The 23,268-nt window shown below is 47.7% G+C and overlaps 1 protein-coding gene across 1 annotated transcript in view; it reads right to left on the reverse strand.

The window, feature by feature from the left end:
• The window catches only part of TMBIM1 (transmembrane BAX inhibitor motif containing 1), a 97,472-nt gene that overhangs the window by 21,595 nt on the left and 52,609 nt on the right, over positions 1 to 23,268 (reverse strand). Inside the window, exons 3-8 of the mRNA XM_068246072.1 lie at positions 15,768 to 15,856; positions 13,190 to 13,254; positions 12,071 to 12,124; positions 11,133 to 11,183; positions 7,194 to 7,233; positions 4,051 to 4,088 (exon numbers count right to left, since the gene is read on the reverse strand). Coding sequence (XP_068102173.1) covers positions 4,051 to 4,088; positions 7,194 to 7,233; positions 11,133 to 11,183; positions 12,071 to 12,124; positions 13,190 to 13,254; positions 15,768 to 15,856 — 337 coding nt within the window. The remainder of the gene's footprint in view (positions 1 to 4,050; positions 4,089 to 7,193; positions 7,234 to 11,132; positions 11,184 to 12,070; positions 12,125 to 13,189; positions 13,255 to 15,767; positions 15,857 to 23,268) is intronic.

Below are 23,268 nucleotides of genomic sequence, written 5' to 3' on the forward strand. Positions count from 1 at the left end.
TTATGCTGGGAACATTTTCTGTCAGATAGATTGGCAGATAGATCATTTCCGACAGGTCCGATCTGATTTTGATCGATTTTCTCACAGAAGTGAAAGGAAATCGATCAGAAAAAAAGATGGGAAAATTGATCGGACAGTAAATCTGCTGAAAAAAAAAATCATCATTGTATTCCCAGCATTAGGGGCGGTTTCCACTAGCCGGCGGGAGTCTTGCAAGACGCACACTGGCACTTGTAGTGATGCGATCATGCGTGCCATGCGCCGGCTATAGGTATTCGGGTGTGCGCTGCAGCATGCTGCCCAGAATCGCACACACCATGTTTAACCAGCCTGGCGTTCTATTAAGATCGCCAGGCTGGCGACCGAACGGTTTTTTTTTAATAAAAAAAAAAAAACTATTGCATGCAGCCAACTGAAAGTTGGCTGCATGAAAGCCCACTAGAGGGCGCTCCTGACACGTACTAACAAGAAGGGCCGCGGTGAGCGGCCCTTCTTGTTTTGCTTTCCTCGTCGCCATGGCGACGAGCGGAGTGACGTCATGGACGTCAGCCGACATCCTGACGTCAGCTGCCTCAGATCCAGCCCTTAGCGCTGGCCGGAACTGTTTGGTCCGGCTGCGCTGGGCTCGGGGGGACCCTCTTTCGCCGCTGCGGCGGCGATCAGGTAGCACACGCGGCTGGCAAAGTGCCGGCTGTGTGTGCACCTTTTTATTTCATGAAAATCGTCCCAGCAGGGCCTGAGCGGCAGCCTCCGGCAGTGATGGACGAGCTGAGCTCGTCCATACCGTCCAGCAGGTTAAAGGGGAATTATGACGAATTATTCCCCTTTAAGAAGCTGCAATAAAAAAGCTTTAGATTAAGAAAAATAAACAGAGCTGCTTCCTTAAAGGATACCCGAACTGACATATGACATGAGATAGACATGTGTATGTACAGTGCATAGCACACAAATGACTATGCTGTGTTCCTTTTTTTTCCATTCTCTGCCTGAAGAGTTAAATATCAGGCATGTAAGTGGCTGACTCAGTCCTGACTTATTAGAGTCAGGACTGAGTCAGCCACTTACATACCTGATATTTAACTCTTTCAGGCAGAGAAAGAAAAAAAAAAGGAACACAGCATAGTTATTTGTGTGCTAGGCACTGTACATACACATGTCTATCTCATCATACCACATGTCAGTTCGGGTATCCTTTAATCACTTTAGTTTTCAGTATCCCATCATCTGTATTGTAAGGGTCAGACTAAAACAGACCAATACATTATTTACGGGTTGGGTGGGGGCGGGGTATCATCTGGTATGACTGTTTATTTTTCTCAGATCTGACTTCCCTCTCACCTTGTTGTTCTTGGTTTCTCCACCCCCACGAGCCAGGTCGCTATAAACTGTTGTAAAGCTGCGCTTCCTCACAGCGTAGACTGAAGCCATGAAGGACCCCTGCACTCTGACAGGCAATAAATCAGCCACCTCATCTCGGCTGTCTATCCGCCCCCCACCTCCTGTGTCGTTAGCAGACATGCCTAACGGCTCCTTCACACCTAAGCGGGAATCGTGCAATTCCCACTAACCGCAAACCGGTGTTCTCACTAGAGAATTCTGCTTTTTCTGAGTTTTCAATCATTTTTTTTTCATAATGGAACATGTGTGTGTGGTACATTGGTCAGATTTTTGAAATGTTACAATCAGATTGCAATTCTTGAATTGAACAGATATTTAAAACTTTGTATAGTGAGTGGCCACCATCAGAGTGTTGTATGAGCATGTGGTTTCTGAGGTGTCTGTTCCTGGGGGGGGTCACACACACACACAGGGAGAGAGCATTTGACGAGGTGTGTGTGTGTGTTGTGGGTGTGTGTGTGTGTATACAGTGTGTGTGTGTGTGTGTGTGTATACAGTGTGTGTGTGTGTGTACAGTGTGTGTGTGTATACAGTGTGTGTGTGTGTGTACAGTGTGTGTGTGTATACAGTGTGTGTGTGTGTGTACAGTGTGTGTGTGTGTGTGTGTGTGTGTGTGTGTGTGTGTGTGTGTGTGTGTGTGTGTGTGTGTGTGTGTGTGTGTGTGTGTGTGTGTGTGTGTGTGTACAGTGTGTGTGTGTGTGTGTGTGTGTGTGTGTGTGTGTGTGTGTGTGTGTACAGTGTGTGTGTGTGTACAGTGTGTGTGTGTGTGTGTGTACAGTGTGTGTGCAGTGTGTGTGTGTGTGTGTGTGTGTGTGTGTATACAGTGTGTGTGTGTGTGTGTATACAGTGTGTGTGTGTGTGTATACAGTGTGTGTGTGTGTGTGTGTGTGTGTGTGTGTGTGTGTGTGTGTGTGTGTGTGTGTGTGTGTGTGTGTGTGTGTACAGTGTGTGTGTGTGTGTACAGTGTGTGTACAGTGTGTGTGTGTGTGTATACAGTGTGTGTGTGTGTGTGTATACAGTGTGTGTGTGTGTGTGTGTGTGTATACAGTGTGTGTGTGTGTGTGTGTACAGTGTGTGTGTGTGTGTGTGTGTGTATACAGTGTGTGTGTGTGTGTGTGTGTGTGTGTGTACAGTGTGTGTGTGTGTGTGTGTGTGTGTGTGTGTGTGTGTGTGTGTGTGTATACAGTGTGTGTGTGTGTGTGTGTGTGTGTGTGTGTGTGTGTATACAGTGTGTGTGTGTGTGTGTGTGTGTGTATACAGTGTGTGTGTGTGTGTGTGTGTGTGTGTGTATACAGTGTGTGTGTGTGTATACAGTGTGTGTGTGTGTGTGTATACAGTGTGTGTGTGTGTGTGTATACAGTGTGTGTGTGTGTGTGTACAGTGTGTGTGTGTGTGTGTACAGTGTGTGTGTGTGTGTGTGTGTGTGTGTGTGTGTGTGTGTGTGTGTGTGTGTGTGTGTGTGTGTGTACGTGTGTGTGTGTACGTGTGTGTGTGTACGTGTGTGTGTGTACGTGTGTGTGTGTACGTGTGTGTGTGTACGTGTGTGTGTGTACGTGTGTGTGTGTACGTGTGTGTGTGTACGTGTGTGTGTGTACACGTGTGTGTGTGTGTGTACGTGTGTGTGTGTGTGTACGTGTGTGTGTGTGTGTGTGTACGTGTGTGTGTGTGTACGTGTGTGTGTGTGTGTACGTGTGTGTGTGTGTGTGTACGTGTACGTGTGTGGTTACAGAGTCAGCTATTCCTTGTGACTCCACACAGTGAGAGAGTTTTTGACGTGTGGTTTCTGAGGCGTCTATTGCTGGGGTCCGGCCACTTCCTGCTCTCTGGAGTCACCACCTGCCCTGTATCTGTAGATGCACATGTGACTCAATTGTTTGATATTTTTTTTAATGTCATTTCAGCTTCTGTGGAAGAAAAAGGAAACACTGCAACTAAGCAGCTGTGAGAACCAGAGCAGAGCTACCACAAGAGCGCGAGCACCGCCCAGCCTGCAGGAACCCCTAGGGGTTATTGTTACACCAGTGGTGCTAATGAAGAGAATACATGATCGGTAACTGATTGCTACAGCTAAACCTAACACTATCCCCACACTGAACCCACCCTCTACTGATGCTATTGGGGGAGGGGGGGATTTTGGGTCCCGTGGCGCCTGATAATTGGGCCACACAAAATGCAAAATACGGCTACAAATTGTGCCATTTTTAGCCATATTTTGCATTGCAGGCAGCCCTGGCACCCTCTATCAGGTGCTGCGGACACCCATATTTCCACCCATAGCCTGTATTTATGTGGGCACCTAAGGCCAAACATTTTCTGTTTCCGTAGCAGGAGGCCAAGTTTTCAACAGTCGTATCTGCAGAAGTGAAGATCATTCTGACACGCAGTTCCCACGGAAGGTAACCTCTTATCATGACTACTATTACAAAGGTTCAGATTCAGATCCGTCCAGTTTCAGGACAGGTTGGTTTCCCGACACCTTAAATGAGATGTCTGGAGCTTTGATCGATTGATGAAGATTGCGTACAATGGTTTTATCACTGAAGGATTCTGGGAAATCACTAATGGTCAGTACTTTGCTTTGCTCTATAGCCCCTCCCTGCTAGGTCTGTGTGAATAGGGCTTGTGTAATAGTCCTGCTGAGTCATAGCGTACCTGGCAATAGTCCCGGTCATCAGCGACATGGCAATGGTCTGCGGAGAGAGGAAAGAGTTCATATCTTACAATGTGCAGAACAGAAACACTCCCAGTGCAGCACAAATGTCATCAACGCTCAATAGCCAAAATACTTCCAGACTGAGGGGCACAACTCGAGAGATTGTAAACAGATGATCCAAAAGGAAACACCATGCCCCCCTCCCCCCTCATCCCCCTCCGGAAAAAAAAATACAAAAAGGGAAAAAGAAAACAGGAGCCAATAGTGCAGTATACAATAATTGAACAACATTTGTAAAGCATTTTTCTCCCTTAAGACTCAAAGTGCATAGTTATTTCGTTAAGATGCAGTCTGGACTGTTACAGAGGAAATAGGTATTTATAAATGTCAGACCAAACAGGTGGATTTTCATTTTGGACTTAGATGTTTCCAGGGATGGAGATGTCCTGATTGGGTGTGGCAGGGAGTTCCAAAGTGTAGGGGCAGCATGACAGAAGGATCTGTCTCCAAATGTTTTGAGGTGCACTCTGGGGGTTACCAAGTTATTAGATCCTTTTGATCTAAGATTGGGGGAGGGGGGGGGGGTTGGATGCAGTTGCAACAAATCCTTCAGGTACCCAGGGCCCAGATTGTGCAAGGATTTAAATGTCAATAAGCCATAACAGTCCAAGGTCGGCTGGCCCACCAATGTAGTTTTGCAGAAGGGCTTTATTCCTTAGTGCATGTGTCAACGCGAGTTTTGACAATTGTTTCGGGGCCACGGAGGGTCCTCTTTTTCAGATTGAGCACACATACCGTTAACCGATACCGTATTGTATGTCTGCAATTCCTGATGAAGGGGACCCTCCGTGACCCCGAAACAATTGTCAATTGTGATGTGACTTTTCATCCTGGCTATGCACCCAAATACCTACGGAAATGTGTGCCTCTTCTAAACCTTATTACATTCTCCATTTTATGGGTAGCCAGTGGAATGAGCGATGGGTTGGTGTTTTGTGTATGCTAATACACCTACAGTATTTATGTAAATAAGGTAGTGTACCTAGTAAATAAGGTAGTGTAATCCTGGTTGCAAGGGACTGCGACAAAAGAGTATTTCTGATGCTTAAAGGATACCCGAAGTGACATGTGGTATGATGAGATAGACATGTGTATGTACAGTGCCTAGCACACAAATAACTAGGCTGTGTTCCTTTTTCTCTTTCTCTGCCTGAAAGAGTTAAATATTAGGTATATAAGTGGCTGACTCAGTTCTGACTCAGACAGGAAGTGACTACAGTGTGACCCTCACTGATAAGAAATTCCAACTATAAAACACTTTCCTAGCAGAAAATTACTTATGAGAGCAAAGAAAGAGATAAAAAAGGGGAATTTCTTATCAGTGAGGGTCACACTGTAGTCACTTCCTGTCTGAGTCAGGACTGAGTCAGCCACTTATATACCTGATATTTAACTCTTTCAGGCAGAGAAAGAAAAAAAAGGAAGACAGCATAGTTATTTGTGTGCTAGGCACTGTACATACACATGTCTGTCTCATCATGTCACTTCGGGTATCCTTTAAAACAGGAAAATGACAGTAAAAGTTGGCATTCTGCATAAGGCCTCTTTGGTGATTGACGTGCCCACTGGCTGTATCCATAAGGGAGGGATGGGGTTAATTAATCGCCTTTCTGCAAGAATGACAAATCGTCATCCAGCTCTTCGCTTCTACGTTCGGTTTATATTCATCACTTATCAACCTTATTGCTGTTAAAATGTTACTCGGTTAATTCTAGGTTCAGTTAGGCTTTAACTTTCCCATAAACGGCGTGGTGAGATAGGTCGTGGAATATGATTTATACCAGTGGTGGAACGGACAACCCTTCCCCCACGTACAACGGACTTGGATCATTACTTCAAGCACCACTACAGAGAATCTCCACACTAAAGAGTAACTCCGACTAAACACATCTCTAGAAGTATCATCACTATGAGATACATATTGTAACGGATTGTGTTTAAAAGGACACCCGAGGTGAAAATAAACGAATGAAATAAACAATTGTATCTATCCTCCTCCTCATAAAAATGACTTAAGATATTCCACGGTTTTAGGTTATGGTTAAATCTACTTTTTAAGTTTTTACTGTTTTATTGTTTTTGCTCAATGACACATTCATTGAAGTATGTCAGAGCTAAAAATCTATGGACTATTGACTCTTTTTATCTCTTTCCTGCTCTCAGAAGCCATTTTGTGCTAGGAAAGTGTTTTGTAGTTGTAATGTCTTATCAGTGAGGGTCACACTGTAGTCTGACCCAGTCCTGACTCAGACAGGAACTGCCACTTACATACCTGATGTTTAACTCTTTCAGGCAGAAAAAGAAAAAAAAAGGAGCACAGTCTAGTTATTTGTGTGCTAGGCACTGTACATAAACATGTCTATCTCATCAGGTCACCTCGTGTATCCTTTAAAGAGTACCTGTGAGCCAAAACAAAGTACAAATTACACTCGCCACAGTAGTATTGCTTTGCATAGGATCCAATTGCATCCGTTGGTATCCGTTAAATAGAACATTTTTTGTGAAATGAGAACCGAGCCAAACACATGTATGTAATAAGCATTATGTGATAATGTATTTATAGAAACTATTATTCATCAGACTAGTGATGTTCCCACATCTGCTCCTGTTTCCAGCATAGAAACAGGACCTATACAAAAAAATAAAATTATATGCGTTGGGAGTGGGGGGCGGGGGTTGGTTAGGGGGAAGAAGAAAAAAAAAAAAAAAGATTCCATGGGGGTCATCCTATTGACCAGTAGCCAACTGCGAGAAGTAGACTAAAGAAAACACAGACGCAAAGCACCAGAGCTGCCGCAGCTAGGACACGCTCTATAGGCAGTAGCAGTGTTAGGGAGTATTGCCCAAGGTCTCCTACTGGATAGGTGCTGGCTTACTAAACAGGAACATTTGAACCCAGGTCTCCTGTGTCAGAGGCAGAGCTCTTAACCAGTATCCAGCCTCTGCCTAGTGGGATGAAACAGTCCAAAACCAGAGAATAAAAGGCGGCCAGACCAGCGCCATTTCCAGAAGCATCATTATTGCTGGTCGATGGACTGATCCCACCACTAAGATATAAATACTACAGAACTGAAATACTCACAAATATTGCCAGGAGGATGATATTCCAGGGGAACTTCCTCCTAAAAGAAGAAAGATTGTAAAAGTTATTAACTATTTCAGCATGCAGGGATTTTTCACTTTATGCAACAGCGCAATTTTCACCTCCCATTCCTTCGCCAATAACTTTATCACTAATTATCACAATGAATTGATCTATATCTTGTTTTTTCCGCCACCAATTAGGCTTTCTTTGGGTGGTACATTTTGCTAAGAATTATTTTTTTCTAAATGCATTTTAACAGGAATATTAAAAAGAAAAAAAAATGGGAAAAGTAATGATTTCTCAGTTTTCTGCCAATATAGTTTTAAAATAATACATGCTACCATAATTAAAACCTATGAATTTTATTTGCCCATTTGTCTCGGCTATTACACCATTTAACCACTTAACAACCTCTGCCACGCTTATCTACGCCCCTTTAAAATTCACCTGAGTCACAGGGGCGTAGATAGGCAACTCCTGTTTATTTTCCTGCTGTGCGCGATCGCGTTCGCGTGCGCGATCGCGTTCGCGTGCGCGTCCGCGTCCGCGTGCACGCGGACGTGCATACGCGTCGGGCACCCGCTGGTCTGTGATTGGCTGATGTGAACATGTGTTCACAAAGCCAATGACAGTGCTTATTCATGCAGAATGTGTGTAAACATTGTATCAGTCACTATGCTGTTACAGTTACTGAGATCACTCGTGAGAGGATCTCAGATAACTAACACAGCATTAGTGACTGATCAGCATCAGTGAGGTTTTTTTTAAATAAATTATACCCCCATTAAGCCCATTAACCCTTGCCTCCCTTAAATGTGAAAATTGCTGTGGTTTTTAGGTGAAAAACCCCGTGGTAGAGAAGTGGTTAAATGTTGTCCCTACAATGTATGGCGCCAATATTTTATTTGGAAATAAAGGTGCATTTTTTTCAGTTTTGCATCCATCACTATTTACAAGCTTATAATTTAAAAAAAATGTTCGTAATATACCTTTTTCACATGCATACTTAAAAAGTTCAGATCCTTAGGTAACTATTTATGGGGTTTTTTTTTATTGTAATTTTTTTCCATTAAAAATTCGATTTGGGTAATTTTTGGTGTGGGAAATAAACCGTTAATTTTAAAGAGACTCTGTAACTAAATTTTGAGCCTTATTTCTTGTATCCTCTAAGTTCCTATACCTGTTCTAATGTGCTCTGGCGTACTGCAGCCTTTCCTAGTTGCACAGTGGCTGTATTATCTCTGTTATATGATCTAATCTTCTCTCCTCTGTCGGGCTCAGGCAGTCAGGCTGGAATGTGCTGTGCTGCTTGTGATTGGATAGAAGCTATACACACCCTCTCCAGGCCCCCAGCACACTCTGTATGACTCACACACTGAGCTACTCTCAGCCTATCACTTGCTATGTCTTTTGTATGTAAAGAAAAACAAAAGTTTGCTTTCTTAAAACAGAAAGAATTTGCGATAATTCAGGTTGGAGTGAGCTTGAGATGTCTCCCAGTGCATCACTGCTGAATATATGCAAATCAACCATTGTTACCCTTAGAAGCTTAACACACCTCCAGAACCGCTGGAATGCAATGATGTGTCACCTTGTTAATTTGTACAGAGCCAGAATAATCCAACATGCATACAGACTGTTTCAGATTGTTTGATCCTCATCAGTGCATGGCATGGATTAATTTGGCTCTATGGAGTAGGGCTTGTAACACCGAGAGGTACAGACTAACCAGCAAGCTCATGGTGAACCAGAACTCATTGGAGTGTGTAAGGGACTACAATGGTCCTAAAAGCCCCCTTACTAAAATGCTAAGAAAAACAAAAGTTTGCTTTCTTAAAACAGAAAGAATTTGCGATAATTCAGGTTGGAGTCAGCTTGAGATGTCTCCCAGTGCAACACTGCTGAATATATGCAAATTAACCATTGTTACCCTTAGAAGCTAAACTCACCTCCAGATCCGCTGGAATGCAATAATGTGTCAGCTTTTGTTTGTAAACACTGCATAAAACTGGCAATTACAAGCCAGGATTGCAGCAGAGAGTGGCAGAAACAGCACAGAGGGGCCCAGGAGAACATAATGAATAGAATGGTATGCTTTTTATTGTAAGAATTTTACAGTACAGATTCTCTTTAAATGGAATGATGTGTGTTTTATGTATTGAAAAATGTATGTAGATGTAGTTTTAATGATCTCCGGGCTACCAGGGGGCGGCATGGGGGCGCGCGGGCACGCCCGCGATGGCCTGCGGGAGCGCGCATCAGCAACACAGCAGCCGCCTGGACATGAGGATCACGTCCAGGCGGCATAAATGGTTAAACAAGAAAAAAAAAAAACACTTTACTTATAGTGAACCCGAGGCGAGAGTGATATGGAGGCTGCCATAGTTATTTCCTTTTAAGCAATACCAGGTGCCTGGCTGTCCTGCTGATCATCTGCCACTAATACTTTTAGCCATAGACCCTGAACAAGCATGCAGCAGATCAGGCGTTTCTGACTTAGATTTGACAAGATTAGCTGCATGCTTGTTTCTGGTGTCAATTCAGACACTTCCACAAACAAATAGATCAGGGCGCTCCCGTGCCTCCCCCCCGTTAGCCATAGTTAACATAGTTCCCATTCATTGATCTAAGTCCCCGGTAGAAAGACTGACAGCTTCTTATGAGAAGCCGCGGTCTTTCTGAACAAAAAAAAGAAAAAGAATCACGTCCTCATACTTCCTGTAAGCGAGAGGGCTCGCTTACAGTATGGAATAAAAAAAATAAAATAAAAGACTGCCATCTTGTGGCCAAATAGTAAAATTGCATGTACATATTTTTTTTCACACAAAACACAATAAATTACATTAAAAATTAACAGTTTACCTCCCACACCCAAAAAATACCCAAATTAAATTTTTAACTAAAATAAAAAATAAAATAAAAACAAAACAAAACAAATAGTTACTTAAGGGTCTGAACTTTTTTAATATGCATGTCAAGAGGGTATATTACGAACATTTTTTAAATGATAAGCTTGTAAATAGTGATGGACGCAAAACTGAAAAAATGCATCTTTATTTCTAAATAAAATATGGGCACCATACATTGTGATAGGGACATAATTTGAATAGTGTAATAACTGGGACAAATGGGCAAATAAAATGTGTGGGTTTTAATTATGGTAGCATCTATTATTTTAAAGCTATAATGGCCGAAAACTGAGAAATGATGATTTTTTTTACTTTTGTTCCTTAATATTCCTGTTAAAATTTAGAAAAAAATTATTCTTAGCAAAATGTACCACGCAAAGAAAGCCTAATTGGTGACGCAAAAAATAAGATCAATTGTTTGTGATGCACTAGACAATTGTAAAGAAGCGCCCTAATAGTAGATAAAAGCATCTAAAAACAGTTTAAAATTGACAAAAACTTGAGGTAGCTTACCTCAGTGACGAGAAATCTTTGTAATAAACAGAAGATTTATTTATAGCACAGGCAACGCATTTCGCGGGTCCAAGCCCGCTTCCTCAGGCCAATACAAGTGCCAAGCTAGATGGAATATTTAGCCAAGGGAGGCTCCATTGCACCATTGGGCTCCCCGTTTTTGTTCCATGTCGTTTTTCAGAAGGTGTCCTGACACCCACTACCCACTAATTGATTGTGATAATTAGTGATAAAGTTATTGGCGAATGAATGGGAGGTGAAAATTGCTTGGATGCATAAGGTGATAAACAATTGAAGGCTAAAGTGGTTAAAGAAGTTATACATTCTTTAAATCTTGAGTATATATTCATATATTTGGGTAAATTGCTAAACCGGAATAAATAGCGCCTACGGTTCATTTTCACTCAGGTGTTTGCACTGATTAAAAAAAGAAAATTTATCGGGTTTTGTTATGACACATGCCACATAAAATCCCAAGTTCTTCCTTCTGCCCTCCCTGGTTGGTCAGACTCACCTGGGTCCCTCACAGCAGGCCAGCACAATGTAGGTGACAAAAAACACACCACTGTGGAAGAGAGAGGAGAGAAGATCACACACACATGTAAGACACACATGGGCGTCCGCACGTCGGGCAAATTGGGGCGCCTGACAGCCCCCCCCCGGCCCCGCTGCCTAAGTTCCAGCAGGCAGCCAAGCGTCAGCCCTCCGATCAGCCAGCGACCACAGAGTGCGGGCGCACGGACCTAGTGAACACTGCACTGATATGCAGAAGTGACATCACTTCCACATTGCAGCGTGGTGTCCACGGAGTACCGTGCGCGCCCGCTCTCACTGGTCGCCGGCTGATTCTGAGGTCTGAAGCTCACGCTGGGCTGCTGCTGGATCTACAGTAAGTGGGGGGAACCTGTCACTACATAAACTGAGGGGCACCCGTCACATAAACTGGGGGTCCCTGTCACTACATAAACTGAGGGGCACCCGTCACATAAACTGGGGGTCCCTGTCACTACATAAACTGAGGGGCACCCGTCACATAAACTGGGGGTCCCTGTCACTACATAAACTGCAGGGGTCCCTGTCACTACATAAACTGCAGGGGTCCCTGTCACTACCTAAACTGGGGGGCTCCTGTCACTACCTAAACTGGGGGGCTCCTGTCACTACCTAAACTGGGGGGCTCCTGTCACTACCTAAACTGGGGGGCACCTGTGTTGGAGGCGCTCGCAATCTAATTCTTACTATAATCCTAGTTTAATGTTCCACCAGTGCCAAGTTCGTGTAAGTTTGGCTCCACCCGTGACCACACCCATTTCCTGATCCACGGTCACGCCCATTTTCTGGCACCCTCCCTCCCCCCTTTTTTGCCCCCCTCCCTCCCCCCGGAAATTTTTTTGCAGACACCCATGAAGACACACCATACAGGACACACAGGAAGGTGGAAGCGCTACTCACTAGGAGGAATAGTAGAAAGCAGGATTCTTCCTCACGAATGCCCCCACTGGATCCCTGCAAAAAAAACAGCAGAAGAGAGATCAATGCTAAGATTCTACTACAGCGGATGTCACAGGAACCCTAAGGAGTAGGAATAATCAATGAGATGCAAATATTTCTGAGTATATGCAAATGTATGTACATTTTTTATGCAAACGTATGCAGCTTGAAAATGGACCAATCATTTTAATCCTGGTGGGACCTCATTGGTCCATTTTCAAGCTGTATATATATATTTGCAGAAAGGGGGAAACGTGCTGAAATTCTGCAGCTTTATAAATGATCGTCTAAAATGAAAACTCACTTCCTGATGCTGGAATCTGACCTTCCCACCTTGAGCTGTCTCTCACGGTTTCTTGTCTGTTTAAGTGCTTCAGAAAACAGGACTGAATTCCACCCAGTGGGTGGGAGAGCTCAGAGAAACTCTTTTGCATAAATAACTTGGGTTTCTTTTTAACTCTTCCCGCACTGGGAAACAGAGACTTTTCTTTGCTCCGAATGTTCTATTTCTTAGCTATACTATGCATACAATTCATTAAATCATAAGTTTATGTTTGCTTCATGTTTGCTTTAAGGTGGCCATTAACAATACAATCTCTTGGTCAACCGTAAGATCGGCTGGATTGGGTACCCATCAACACTGAACGATTGTTCCGTCAATGCATGTTTTGGATCAATTCTATAGCCAGATCAGATTGCTTATCATTTCCTCTCCGTTGGTGGGCTCCAACAATCATTTCCAATTGATTGTAACAATTGGACGGTTGTTTGAGAAATTGGATTGTTAATGGACATCTTTACTTTTCATAAATCCAGGACAGCTGGCCTTTATCCAAAAACGTTCTCACGCTGAGTGTTGCCCAAGACTGAAGGCGCAAAACTATCAAAATTACAAACCTTTCGCCAACCCCCACTACAATCTGGTATGATCCAGCATTGCAAGCTCTTTCTACCCATTTGAAATCATCCAGATTTCAGATTTCCTGAATTGATGTTATGGGCCCTCAGTAACGCCCCCTGCAGCTTGTTGGTGAATATGGCATTTGTGGTGGTAAGAGTGAAGACAGATATGTAACCTACACAAACGTGAAGACGGCCACGATGGCGACGGTGACGAACAGCTGCACGGTGATGATGGCGTAGACCTGGAAGACATGGATGGCGTGTGGTCAGTGGAAACTGGCAACAAACACACTTTGCATGGCAGAATAAGAGGGATGGAAGCGAGAGACTGGCGTACAATATATGATACAGCCTCATTTCTGACACGAGGGGATGATCTGCAGGATAGGTGATAAGAAGCACGACATATATTCTGTCTGCTCAGAATCAGTGCTAATCTGCTCTGTGCCTCCAGACCCCGATACCCCACTGCCCTTCCCAGTGCAGCTGTCATCTGTCTCTTCCTCTCCCCCGCATGTGCCCTCTCCCCAACACCCTGCATGTGCCCTGTCACCCTGCATGCGCCCTGTCACCCTGCATGCGCCCTCTCCTCCCACAATCTGCATGCGCACTGCCCCATGCCTGCATGTGCCCCGTCTCCATGCATGCGCCTTGTCTCCCAGCATATGCCCTGCATGCGCCCTGTCTACCTGCATCCGCCCTGCATGCTCCGTCTCCCTGCATCCACCCTGCATGCGCCCTGTCTCCCTGCATGCGCCCTGTCTCCCTGCATGCGCCCTGTCTCCCTGCATGCGCCCTGCATGCGCCATCTCCTTGCATGCGCCCTGTCTCCCTGCATGCGCCCTGTCTCCCTGCATGCGCCCTGTCTCCCCACAAGCACCCTCTCCTCCCACATGCTGCATTTGCCCCGTCTCCCTGCATGCGCCCTGTCTCCCTGCATGCGCCCTGTCTCCCCACAAGCACCCTCTCCTCCCACATGCTGCATACGCCCTGTCACCCCACATGCACCCTCTCCTCCCACAATCTGCATGCGCCCTGTCTCCCTGCATCCACCCTGCATGTGCCCTGTCTCCCTGCATGTGCCCTGTCTCCCTGCATCCGCCCTGTCTCCCTGCATCCGCCCTGTCTCCCTGCATCCGCCCTGCATGCGCCCTGTCTCCCTGCATCCGCCCTGTCTCCCTGCATGCACCCTCTCCTCCCACATGCTGCATTTGCCCCGTCTACTTGCATACGCCCTGTCACCCCACATGCACCCTCTCCTCCCACAATCTGCATGTGCCCTGTCTCCCTGCATGCGCCTTGTCTCCCGGCATGCGCCCTCTCCTCCCACTATCTGCATATGCCCTGTCTCCTTGGCTGCGCCCTGTCTCCCTGCATCCGTCCCGTCTCCCTGCATCCGTCCCGTCTCCCTGCATCCGTCCCGTCTCCCTGCATCCGTCCCGTCTCCCTGCATCCGTCCCGTCTCCCTGCATCCGTCCCGTCTCCCTGCATCCGTCCCGTCTCCCTGCATCCGTCCCGTCTCCCTGCATCCGTCCCGTCTCCCTGCATCCGTCCCGTCTCCCTGCATCCGTCCCGTCTCCCTGCATCCGTCCCGTCTCCCTGCATCCGTCCCGTCTCCCTGCATCCGTCCCGTCTCCCTGCATCCGTCCCGTCTCCCTGCATCCGTCCCGTCTCCCTGCATCCGTCCCGTCTCCCTGCATCCGTCCCGTCTCCCTGCATCCGTCCCGTCTCCCTGCATCCGTCCCGTCTCCCTGCATCCGTCCCGTCTCCCTGCATCCGTCCCGTCTCCCTGCATCCGTCCCGTCTCCCTGCATCCGTCCCGTCTCCCTGCATCCGTCCCGTCTCCCTGCATCCGTCCCGTCTCCCTGCATCCGTCCCGTCTCCCTGCATCCGTCCCGTCTCCCTGCATCCGTCCCGTCTCCCTGCATCCGTCCCGTCTCCCTGCATCCGTCCCGTCTCCCTGCATCCGTCCCGTCTCCCTGCATCCGTCCCGTCTCCCTGCATCCGTCCCGTCTCCCTGCATCCGTCCCGTCTCCCTGCATCCGCCCCGTCTCCCTGCATCCGCCCCGTCTCCCTGCATCCGTCCCGTCTCCCTGCATCCTCCCTGCATGCGCCCTCTCCTCCCACAATCTGCATGCACACTGTGCCCTGTCTCCCGGCATGCGCCCTCTCCTCCCACAATCTGCATATGCCCTGTCTCCTTGGCTGCACCCTGTCCTCCCGCATACGGCCTGTCCCCCATATCCTACATGTATCCTGTCTCCCTGCATGCTCCCCGCCCCCTGCATGCACTCTCCCCTTTCTTGTGGCTCTCCTTCCATCTGCAGCCATGCCCCCTGCCAATCCCTGTGCAGCCCTCTGTTTCATGTGTACAATGCATGTGCAGCTCCCTTGGGCAGCAGCGTCCATGCACAACTCCTCCCTATGCACCATCACATGACCACCCGTCCGTCCCTTTTGGCTGCAGCGTCCATGTGTAGCCCCCTTACCTGCAGCCTCCTCCGCCTATGCAGCATCCCATGACCCCCCCCCCCCCATCCGTCCCTTTTGGCAGCAGCGTCCATGTGTAGCCCCCCTACCTGCAGCCTCCTCCCCCTATGCAGCATCCTATGACCCCCCCATCGGTCCCTTTGGGCAGCAGCGGCCCATCACCATGGCCTGTAAGGAATTTCTGAAAGTCTGGCCCCGCTTACAATGCTAACACGCTGATAGCAGATTACTTCGCATATCATACCCCAATACCAGGAGGACTCACCTTGCGAATGAACGCGTGCCGGACCGTCTTACTGTCCCAGGTGCCAAATTGGCCATCCGGATCTCCAGTCTCATAGGCGCTGTGATCACCTGCAGGCAAGCAGGACAGATTACCAATCATTCCTTTACAGCGGACCTGAACTCAGAACTTCCTCTCTGCTCTAAAAGATACACAACAGCATAATAACGTTTAAACAAAAACATTTCTTTGTTACAGCTGATACAAATCCTAAAATAAAATCTGCGCAGTTTCTACTTCCTGATTCATGGAAGCAGACATATTGTTTACAGCCTGTGCTTTCAAATGGCCTTATCTGCCATAGGCAGTCATGTGATACAGGGGAGGATCAAATTACAACTTGTGATTAGACACAAATGAGGGGGAATTAAACAGGCTAAACTCTCTAAATACATACAGGGTGCAATTCTCTATGTTTTCCTTTTGTCCTGTACAAGAGCTCAGATCCATTTTAAAGGGAATCTGAAGTGAAAATACATTTATGATATAATGATTTGTATGTGTGGTACAACTAAGGGTCCCATACACCTAACGATTTTCCCGCCGATATACAGCAGATTCGATCACTGTGATCATATCTGTAGTGAAATTGTTGCGCAAACGCTGACAGAACGATCGATTTCCATCCGAAATCAATAGTTCCCGTCGATTCCCATCGATCCGTCTGTGCGGAAGATATCGCCGGCAGGTCGGGAGTGCGTTGATAGCAGCGGTCGAATGCCCGACGACCGACGCAATACAGCAGCAATACATTACCTACTCCACCGGCGCTAGTCCCCCGGTCTCCGCTGGGCTCTGAGTCCGGCAGGCTTCACTGAACTTCCTGTCCCGGCAGGGAGTTTAAACAGTAGAGCGCCCTCTACTGTTAAACTTCCCCCTGACAGGACGTTCAGTGAAGCTGCAGCCGAGCGCAGAGAAGACGACGGCGGAGACCGGAGGGGACTCCCGCCCGGCCGGATCAGCTAATGAATGCTGGGGGATGGCAGCTTCACAGATTGTGATGGGTTTCAGGCTGAAATCGATTTACAATTTGTTTGCAGTAAAGGCAGCCATACAATCCCTCTCTGATCAGATTCGATCAGAGAGGGATCTCTGTTGGTCAATCTGATGGAAAATCGACCAGTGTATGGCCACCTTAAGAATTAGAGCATTATTACCACAGATATGAATCTCATATTGTTTCCAGTACAGGAAGATAAGAAACTTCACTTGCCATCTATGCAAAAGAGCTTCTCTGAGCTCTCCGACTAATTCAGAAGTACTTATACATCAAAGAAACAATGGACAACAACTTCAGATAAGATTTTACTGCAGGGAAGTTCAGAGGGTCATTAGCTCTGCTCTTTTTCATAGTTTAAAATGCAGATTGTAGTTTGTAAACTGCACATATTGAGGCTGATGCAATGTCATAAAAAAAAAGCTGTATAACTAAATATAAAAATGAGACTTTTCTTTGCTACTAACGTTCTATGAATCATCCGTACTACACATACAATTCATTAGATCATATGTATTTTTCACTTGAGTGTCACTTTAATAGCACCAATATCCAGCGTACATCTGTATTAACCGCTGGTGAAGGGGGGCGCAGGGTGAGGTGTCACCGCTGGTGAAGGGGGGCGCAGGGTGAGGTGTCACCGCTGGCGAGTGGGGCGCAGGGTGAGGTGTCACCGCTGGCGAGTGGGGCGCAGGGTGAGGTGTCACCGCTGGCGAGTGGGGCGCAGGGTGAGGTGTCACCGCTGGCGAGTGGGGCGCAGGGTGAGGTGTCACCGCTGGCGAGTGGGGCGCAGGGTGAGGTGTCACCGCTGGTGAAGGGGGGCGCAGGGTGAGGTGTCACCGCTGGCAAGTGGGGAGCAGGGTGAGGTGTCACCGCTGGCGAGTGGGGAGCAGGGTGAGGTGTCACCGCTGGTGAGTGGGGCGCAGGGTGAGGTGTCACCGCTGGCGAGTGGGGCGCAGGGTGAGGCGTCACCGCTGGCGAGTGGGGAGCAGGGTGAGGTGTCACCGCTGGCGAGTGGGGCGCAGGGTGAGGTGTCACCGCTGGTGAGTGGGGCGCAGGGTGAGGTGTCACCGCTGGTGAGTGGGGCGCAGGGTGAGGTGTCACCGCTGGTGAGTGGGGCGCAGGGTGAGGTGTCACCGCTGGTGAGTGGGGCGCAGGGTGAGGCGTCACCGCTGGCGAGTGGGGAGCAGGGTGAGGTGTCACCGCTGGCGAGTGGGGCGCAGGGTGAGGTGTCACCGCTGGCGAGTGGGGCGCAGGGTGAGGTGTCACCGCTGGCGAGTGGGGCGCAGGGTGAGGTGTCACCGCTGGTGAGTGGGGCGCAGGGTGAGGTGTCACCGCTGGTGAGTGGGGCGCAGGGTGAGGTGTCACCGCTGGTTGAGTGGGACCCAGGGTGAGGTGTCACCGTTGGTGAGTGGGGCGCAGGGTGAGGTGTCACCGCTGGTGAGTGGGACCCATGGTGAGGTGTCACCGCTGGTGAGTGGGACGCAGGGTGAGGTGTCACCGCTGGTGAGTGGGACGCAGGGTGAGGTGTCACCGCTGGTGAGTGGGGCGCAGGGTGAGGTGTCACCGCTGGTGAGTGGGGCGCAGGGTGAGGTGTCACCGCTGGTGAGTGGGGCGCAGGGTGAGGTGTCACCGCTGGTGAGTGGGGCGCAGGGTGAGGTGTCACCGCTGGTGAGTGGGGCGCAGGGTGAGGTGTCACCGCTGGTGAGTGGGGCGCAGGGTGAGGTGTCACCGCTGGTGAGTGGGACGCAGGGTGAGGGGTCACCGCTGGTGAGTGGGACGCAGGGTGAGGGGTCACCGCTGGTGAGTGGGACGCAGGGTGAGGTGTCACCGCTGGTGAGTGGGGCGCAGGGTGAGGTGTCACCGTTGGTGAGTGGGGCGCAGGGTGAGGTGTCACCGCTGGTGAGTGGGGCGCAGGGTGAGGTGTCACCGCTGGTGAGTGGGACGCAGGGTGAGGTGGATGGCCCACCCTGCTGCCGCTCAAACCCGTGGCGGCGTAAAATACTATTCCCCCTCCGAGTCCTCGCAACTTGGGAGGGAGAATTTTCGGTCTGGAGATTGCTGGAACCCCAAATTACCCAAGTGCCCTAGTGCTATAGGGGCTCCCATATCAAGAGCTATGTGCCAAAAGCACCTGCTTTACAATATCTGCCATAGCGCTAAAGGGAAAAAAATATTTTACAAACAAGGATAATACAGATAAAACAATATTGCACACCATGATACTGCACACTAATGAGAGTTAGTAAGTGCAATGCCAGGATATATTAGGAGACAGGGATCTGCCTATAACAACTCAGGGATCTGCCCAGGAGCGTAGCAATAGGGGGTGCAGAAGTTGCGACAGCATCAGGGCCCTTGGGCCAGAGGGGCCCCATAGAGCCCTCCCTAAACTTTAGTATTAGCGCTCTATTGGTCCTGGGCTCATAATAATCACTTCTATAGATACTTTGAATAGTGGTAATTATTAAACTCCTCCCCATCCCCTTCTTGCACACTGTAGTTGCCATTGGCAGGTTTTGGCGTGCCGTATCAATTGTTACGTATAGAGTGCTTGGGGGGCCCCAATGTAAAACTTGCACTGGGGCCCACAGCTCCTTAGCTAAAGCACTGGATCTGCCAACAAGTGTGCGTACACACATCCAACACAGAATGAATGCAGGAAATCACAATACCATAAAGATCATCACATATTAAAGACAGTGACATCTTGTGGTTGCTTTATTATATTGCAGTTTAAGTAATCCTGTTGATACTTCCAACAGGAACAATACGGGATATCGTCATGACCGACATACACAACGTACCTCCGGCCAAAGTCCCCCCAAGTGTTAAATGTCCCCCCAGTGCCCTGCTTTGAAAATTCTCACCTGCCCCCTGGTACCACTCCTGGCCACTTCTCCGCTGTCACCCGTGTCCGCCGTTTTCACAAATGCTGTACCATGTGACGTGTGTGTGTGTGTGTGTGTGTGTGTGTGTGTGTGTGTCAGCACTGTGGTAACAGCGGACGCATAGATGAAAGTGGAGGCGTGGCTGGGAATCGCGCACGGGGACAGGTGAATAGGGTGGGAGGGGGCACACTTAATATTTTGGGGGCGGCCAGGCATGTGGCAGAGGTAGCAGCTGATTTCTGATAGAAAATCAATTGGCCTGCAGTGTATGGCTAGGCAACAGATCTCGCTCTGATCAGATTCGATCAGAGAGAGAGATCCATTTCACAGTCAAGAAAAGACACAAAACATTTATATTGCGCTTTTCTCCTGGTGGACTTAAAAGTGCCAGAGCTGCAGCCACTAAGGAGCGCTTTATAGGCATAGCAGTGTTAGGGAGTCTTGACCAAGGTCTTCTTACTGAATAGGTGCTGGCTTACTAATCAGGTCGATCTGCTGATATACCATCACTAAACCTTCATGCTTAGTACACACGATGCAATTTTCCATCAGAGGGCTATTGTACACCAAAAACATCTAGCAGATCCACAAAACGCTTGAGGTTTTTGAAGCAGATTTCAGAGCGATTCTAAGCATGTTTAGAGAGATTTTCTAAACATGCCCAGGGTTTTTTGGAGTGTTTTTCTGTAGCAGATTACAAATATTGTTACAGTAAAGCTGTTAACGAACAGCTTCTGTAACAAACGTTTTTCAGAGCAGTTTTCCACTTTCCTATACTTTAACATTGAGATAGAAACGCCTCAGAAATCTAAAAAATGCAGCAGCCCCCGAGTTTGCGTTTGTGGAAAAAACGAACCACTCTGGTGTGCACCATCCTATTGAAATACATTACCCAAGCGGTTTTCAAACAGCTAGCGTTTTTAAAAACACTCATGAACCACTCTGGTGCGCACCAGCCCAGATTGACGCAGTGTTCTCCCCAGTCTTTTAGCCGGGTGCTCCACCCGGCTAGTTTTGGTGACCGCCCGGCTGTCATTGCCTCATCTTCTCCTCTGCTGTGTATGCAGAGAAGCGCCGGCCTGCATTCTGTTATCACGCCCCACCTGGCTACTTTTTCATGCCAACCGGCTGGAAAAAATTTCTGGGGAGAACACAGTTGACGGTCAAATTGAGTATTTCCGACAGGTTGAACTGATTTCCAATCGATCATTTTTTTTTTTTTCAGTTTTTCTGATCGATTTTTTTGATCACTTCTGTGTGTACCAAGTCTGTGCGGCTGATAGATGTCTCAATGCAGAATTCTAAAAAAGGTTCTTTGCCTCCTCCCTCAGCCCTATGAGATAAAAATCTGGAGGATTTATCACATGAACACATCTACTTGCTGCAGTCCAGACCTCACGCCTTCACCCAAATCTGGGATGATTGGATTAGGAGGTTCCCTTCGGGTCACACGCCCTCATCGTACAGAACAGGTTATTTTTGGTAGCCGGCTTAGCCTTACTCCACATACCAGTTTGTTGTCTTCTTGCTAACATTGTACAATACGGTTATTAGCTGTCCTCCTACAGCTACATGGGCAATTTTATTAGGATCAGATTGCCTTTGTCCAAAACGTCTTGATTATTCTAACAAAATATTAAGGTGCCATACATCAGGCGTTTTGGCGGCCGATTGACCATACAATTCAACCCTTGTAATTGGATGAAAATCAGAGCATGCCGAAATTGGTCACATGTATCGAACGGACAATGCTGCAAGATGTAGGGCCGACATGCTGGATCAGGCGAGCTGCGGTAGCGACTTGCGATATCGAGAGGGATGACGAATGTGACGTAACACACGTTCTTACGTATACGCCGGCAACCACATGGGGCGCATGTTTGCGGATAGAGCCCGGAGCTAGTGGCAGACACCGACAGGTAAAGTAAAGTGCACCGGGGGGGGGGGGGGGGGGGGGGGACTCAGCGCGGGGGGGGGGGGGGCGTTTGGCGAGGTGGCTTCACATGGCCGATACCTGAGAGGTTTCATGAAATATATCGGGAATCGGCCTGCAGTGTATGGGCAGGCAATGGCCACCTTTACTGTTCCACAAATTCTCAAATAAAAATGTAAAGTTAAAAAACAAAAAAAACAAAAAACAGTACTTCTGAGCTGTTGCAGATTTTATGTTAATGTTTATAAAAATGTATGCGGTTTAACCTCCCTGGCGGTAAGCCTGAGCTACACTTGGGATAGCCGCCGCAGAGGATCACATGGCCCCCGGAGGATTTTTTAAATAAAATTTACTGTATATGCTTAAGCTAGCACTTGGCTAGCTAACTACGTCCCCCAAGTTTCGCGGCTCCCCACCGATCGCCGCCGTAACACGTACCCCCAGGGATCCTGCGATGGCGCAGTCTCCCAATCAGCTCCAGGCTTCGCTATGGGGAGGATCGGGACTGCGCATGACGTCATGTCTGATCGTCGCCATAGCGGCGAGTGAAGCTGAATGTTGAAGCTGCAGCTCTCGCGGGATCGTGGACGGGTAAATATTGCAGGCGGTGATCGGGGGGTTTAGTTAGATGCGGGCGGGCTTGGGGGACATAGCTAGTGAAGTGCTAGCTAAAACATTAAAAAAAAAAACACATTTTTATAGAAAAAAATCCTCCCGCGGACGTAGCCTCTGAAACTGTGTACCGACAAGTAGACCAATCAAATTCTGCTGCAGCAGAGGAGGTTTGTTTAATTTTTTTTTTTTTTTTTTTTTTTGCTGCAGATGAAGATTACTGGAGCATCCCAACTGTCCCTTTTTTGGAGGAACAGTCCCTCTTTGTGAACCAAATCCCCCTGTCCCTCTTTCTTCTTCGTTTTTCTCTCTTTCAGGACTGATTAACAGATCTGTGTAAATATATGGATAAAATAAATTTAAAAATGTTTTCCATTAAATGTTGCAAATCGGTTGGCCAATCGACCGATCGACGGCCGATTTCGATCGATTTCGATGGATTTCCATCGAACTTGCAGGGTGGAAAATTTAGGTCGATCTGATGAGATTGCTTATCAGTTTGCATTGGCCTTAAAGGGACTCCGAGCAGTGCAGAAACTATGGAAAGATGCATATCATTTTAAAGCTCTCTTTCTCCTCTTTCCAATGATATATAAACCGCCACTCTACGCCTTTTAGTTTTCGCTATTTTCGCGATTGAAATTGCCGCGGCCGCGATTTCAATCGCGAAAATAGAGAAAACTAAAAGGCGTAGGGCAACGATTTAGGTGTCGTCAGAAAGAGGAGAAAGAGAGCTTTAAAATGATATCCATCAAGCCATAGTTATATTGTATTACACAGGGCGACTTTTTGTCAAAGTCAGCAGCTGCATTCAGCAGAATGGAGCTGCTGACACTGGGGAAAGTGTCGTCCTGTGTAATACAATATAACTATGGCTTGATGGATATCATTTTAAAGCTCTCTTTCTCCTCTTTCTGACGACACCTAAATCGTTGCCCTACACCTTTTAGTTTTCTCTATTTTCGCGATCGAAATCGCGGCCATTTCAATCGCGAAAATAGCGAAAACTAAAAGACGTAGGGTGGTGGTTTATATATCATTGGAAAGAGG

This window comes from Hyperolius riggenbachi, chromosome 7 (assembly GCF_040937935.1).
Source record: "Hyperolius riggenbachi isolate aHypRig1 chromosome 7, aHypRig1.pri, whole genome shotgun sequence".
Lineage (NCBI taxonomy): Eukaryota > Metazoa > Chordata > Amphibia > Anura > Hyperoliidae > Hyperolius > Hyperolius riggenbachi.